General features: G+C 32.1%; 1 protein-coding gene across 1 annotated transcript in view; it reads left to right on the forward strand.

The window, feature by feature from the left end:
* LOC137657645 (uncharacterized) overlaps nucleotides 1–5,000 on the forward strand; it is a 444,763-nt gene that overhangs the window by 195,725 nt on the left and 244,038 nt on the right. Inside the window, exon 37 of the mRNA XM_068392046.1 lies at nucleotides 3,147–3,321. Coding sequence (XP_068248147.1) covers nucleotides 3,147–3,321 — 175 coding nt within the window. The remainder of the gene's footprint in view (nucleotides 1–3,146; nucleotides 3,322–5,000) is intronic.

Raw genomic sequence — 5,000 nt, forward strand, 5'->3', positions numbered from 1 at the left:
TTTTCTCTTAATTATTTATCCATTTGTTTATTCATGGGATTTCTTTATTCATTTTTTCTTAATTTCGTGGTTACTTTTGCTTTAGTTATCGTTTCCTTGGGAATTTTTTATTACTTTGATTTGCTTTTTTATTTCAGGGCTACTTTTGCTTTCTGGGGATTCGGTGCTATCTTTTTTTAAATAGTTTTTTCATATTTTTTTGTTACTTCGATTTTTTTTAGAATTCATTTTGTGTTCTGTTGATTTCGTGTTCTCTTATATCGGTAATTTTTTTTTTAATTTCTTTATTTCTCTGATTTTTTTTTCTAATTTTCACGGCTATTTAGCAAGTGATTTGATGTTTTCTTTTTTTTTCAATAGTTTCTTTAGGAATTCCTTATTTCTTTGATTCTTTTTTACTCTAGGGCTAGTTTTACGTTTCTTTGTTATAGATTTTATCTATCCACGTTTTTTTTTATATTCCTCTTAATTATTTATCTACTTTTCATCAATAAACTTCAAATTTTGTTTATATATTTACCTGGGTTTCTTACTTATTAGAGTATTTTTATTTTTTAACTTCTCGTATTAATATATACGCTGCTCTTTAAATTTTAATATATAATTATTTGTTAATACAAAGAAAACTTTAAAAGATCTTTAAATTTCTGCATGTCTATAGGATTGGTAATTTGTTTTCATTATTAGTGAGAACGGGTGTAAGAAATGAGTTAGCAGCTAGAGTGGATATGAATGTGTTGAGGTGGTTTTGCCATGTTGAGAGAATGGAAAATGGCTGTCTGCTAAAGAAGAGGATGAATGCAAGAGTCGATGGGAGAAGTACAAGAGGAAGGCCAAGGTTTGGGTGGATGGATGGAGTGAAGAAAGCTCTGGGTGATAGGAGGATAGATGTAAGGCAAGCTAGTATGCTAGAAATAGGAATGAATGGCGAGCGATTGTGACACAGTTCCGGTAGGCCCTGCTGCTTCCTCCGGTGCCTTAGATGACCTCGGAGGTAGCAGCAGTAGGGGATTCAGCGTTATGAAGCTTCATCTGTTGTTGATAACGGGGGAGAGTGAGCTGTGGCACCCTAGCAGTACCAGCCGAACTCGGTTGAGTCCCTTGTCAGGCTGGGAGGAACGTAGGGAGGAGAGGTCCCCTTTTTTGTTTCATTTGTTTGATGTCAGCTACGCCCCAAAATTAGGGGAGGTGCCTTGGTATATGTATGTATGTATAAAAAAATTAGGAGAACGATCTTTAGTAAATGTCTTTCTCATCTTTATACTTAAGTGGTTACTTTGTATCATTTGACTTTTGTTTATATTTAGTATAATGAAATATTTTTATTATAATTTGTTCCATTGCGTACTTGAGTTATTTACTTTAGCATTATTAGAGAAAAGGTTATAAGAGCTATGTTTTATTGCTACTCATTCATTAATTCATGTAAAATATCGTGTAATGAATAATCAAGTCATAAATTAATATGACCTTCAATTAAGGTTATTCAGTATGAAAGGAAAGGGATCTTATAGAATGTATTAGACTTAATGAAATACAGCCATTAGACTTAGGAAAGAGATTTTCCAAAATATCTCTTAATAGCAAGGAAAAATAGTCCCAATTGATGTGGGAAGTAAGTGCCAGTATAGCCTATAATAATCAGATTTGAATGGATTACTATATATATATATATATATATATATATATATATATATATATATATATATATATATATATAACTATCTATCTATCTATCTATATATATATGTATATATATGTATATATACAGTATGTATATATGTATATATATACATATATATATGTTTATATATATGTATGTATATATATGTATATATACAGTATATATATGTATGTATATATATATGTTTATATATATATATATATATATATATATATATATATATATATATATATATATATATATATATAGACTTGCTCTTTATTATATAGGGGGAGATGACTTTATCAATACTAACAATGACAAAAACAACGTAATTAAGATCACAGTATATCAGATCACCATAACGCTTTAACAAGCACAAACAACAGCAACAACAACAACAACAACAACAACCTACTTAAGACAAAACATTTTTTTATTTAGGTTTTTACTAACATGAACGAAATATTCTTAAGTTACGTATAAAACTAAAATTTATATATATGTTCGTCTTAATTTTAAATTGAAAACCTACGTATGTCTTTCTAAATGTTTTCTTAAACACGAACCTCGAACCGGTGATCTGAATAAATAGATTACGTTAGTCTTAGTTTGTAGTTATTATTATTATTATTATTATTATTATTATTATTATTATTATTATTATTATTATTATTATTATTATTATTATTATTATTATTATTATTATTATTATTATTATCATTATTATCATTATGTATCTATTTTTAAATCGAAGGTTTGTTAAACAATTCTGCAATCATTTACGTCACTATACATTGAAATTACTCTTAAATCCAACCGTTCAAATCTATAATAATTTAACCAGTTCCTATTAATTTACTTGCGCATGAATATTCTCGAATCTAGTCATTGTATTCTATATTTTCTTACAGGTTCTCCATTAATCTACCTAAATGTATAAACTATTAAATTTTAATTCATTTTCGTGTATGTAATTGTTAACCATGTCTCTAGTCATTTGTCTGTAGATAATTATTGTTGAAATCAGTTATTGAATTCTATATTTGTACAGGCACCCCATTAATGAATTCATCTATATAAACTGAATTCATTTATTATTCACTTTCATTTCTGTAATTGTTAGCCATGTCACTAGTCATTTGTCTGTGGATAATTATTGTTGAAATCAGTTATTGAATTCTATATTTGTACAGGCACCCCATTAATGAATTCATCTATATAAACTGAATTCATTTATTATTCACTTTCATTTCTGTAATTGTTAGCCATGTCACTAGTCATTTGTCTGTGGATAATTATTGTTGAAATCAGTTATTGAATTCTATATTTGTACAGATGCCCCATTCATTCATTTATTTAAATAAACTGCATTCATTTTTTATTCACTTTCAGTTCTGTAATTATTAGCCTTGATTTATTCATTTACTTGAACAATTTCTTATTCTAAATCGATTAATCGAAACCTCCATCTCTTCCCCAGTTCCAAAAGCCCGGCGACGTCTTCAGCTACATGCGCGACACCTTCCTGCCCTCCGTCTTCTGGACGGAGTGGTACAACGGCGAAGAGATCAGCCGGAGGGACAAGCCCTTCATGGCGGACGGCGTCTCCTTCCGCATCGGCGCCGTCCGCCTCCGGCAGGTTCGGATTAGACCAGGTCGGTTCCAGGAATTGTTAATGAAGGGTTCTGTAAGCTGGACGGGGGCGAGATGGGATTAAACTGGGTGAATAACCGAATATAACAAAAGGGAGCCAAAGGCTTAGCTCCCTGGCGCCCCTACGCGGATGTGGGGCTTATGATGTGGTAAAGGGGAGCTTTAGGTTTAATATCGCACGTAAGGAGAAAAAGTACTTTACTGTGGGTGATCGGATTTAACCCTTTCGGAAAAAGAAAGTAAATGAACTTTGGCAAATATTGAAATTATTATTATTATTATTATTATTATTATTATTATTATTATTATTATTATTATTACAAGCTAAGCTACAACCCTAGTTGGAAAAACAGAACGATATATGCCCAGGGGCTCCAACAGGGAAAATTAGCCTTGTGAGGAAAGGAAATTAGGAAATAAATGAACTACGAGAGAAGTAATTATATTACAAAAGATGTTTCTGATTTTCTGAAAGGATGAAATATGAGTAAACGAAAGTGGATGAAGAATGGATGAATGATTGTTAACTATGTAATGAATGATGCCTCTAAATATTTATATATATTTAATGTACTTTAATGTTGTTGTGGCCTGATTGGTAACGTCTCTGCCTGGTGTTTGCCAGACGGAGGTTCGAGTTCCCCTCAATCATGTTAGTGCCTTTTTTGTCTGCAACCTCACCATCCTTGTGAACTAAGGTTGTGGGGTTTAGGGGAGCCTATAGGTCTATCTGTTGAGTCATCAGCAGCCATTGCCTGGCCTTCCTTGGTCATAGCTTGGATGGAGAGGGGGTTTGGGCGCTGATCATATAATATATGGTCAGTCTCTTGGGCATTGTCCTGCACGATATAGAGCAATGTCACTGTCCCTTGCCACTGCCATTCATGAGCGACCTTTAAACCTTTAAACATCATAAACATTGTAATTAAACATCTAAAGAAGAGTATTGGAATGGTCCACCCATTCTGCATTGCTATACTGTTAAAAAAAACCGTAATATACTGTTCTCAACCGTATTTCAATAAAATACAGGCGACCGTAATTTTACCTTACTTTGGTATTATCTTTTACGGGCTGGTGATCGTAATATCCCTCCTTTACGTCAATGTAACCGTTTTTAAAACGGTAAATGCCTGGCAACATTTATTCCAGGATTTTTACTGATTTTATGGCAATTTTTTTAAGAGTTACGTATACGTGTAGCAATAAAAATGAAAGTTCATTGAATATGTATAAGTGTGTAGAAGCATCATTCGTTATGAATAAGACGAATACGCATTTTACCTTACAGTAAGAAAGAGAAGCAACGTGCACTTCTAAGTAATTTTTTATTCCTAACCAAGAAAGGCCATTTTTATACATTATTATTATTATTATTTGCTAAGCTACAGCCCTAGTTGGAAAAGCAGGATGCTATAAGCCCAGGGGCCTCAACAGAGAAAATAGCTCAGTGAGGAAAGGAAACGAAGAAAAATAAAATATTTTAAGAAGAGGAACAACATTAGAATAAATATCTCCTATATAAACTATAAGAACTTTAACAAAACAAGAGGAAGAGAATTAAGATAGAATAGTGTGCCCGAGTGCACCCTCAAGCAAGAGAACTTTAACCCAAGACAGTGGAAGACCATGGTACAGAGGCTATGGCACTACCTAAGATTAGAGAACAATGGTTTGATTT

This window comes from Palaemon carinicauda, chromosome 18 (assembly GCF_036898095.1).
Source record: "Palaemon carinicauda isolate YSFRI2023 chromosome 18, ASM3689809v2, whole genome shotgun sequence".
NCBI lineage: Eukaryota > Metazoa > Arthropoda > Malacostraca > Decapoda > Palaemonidae > Palaemon > Palaemon carinicauda.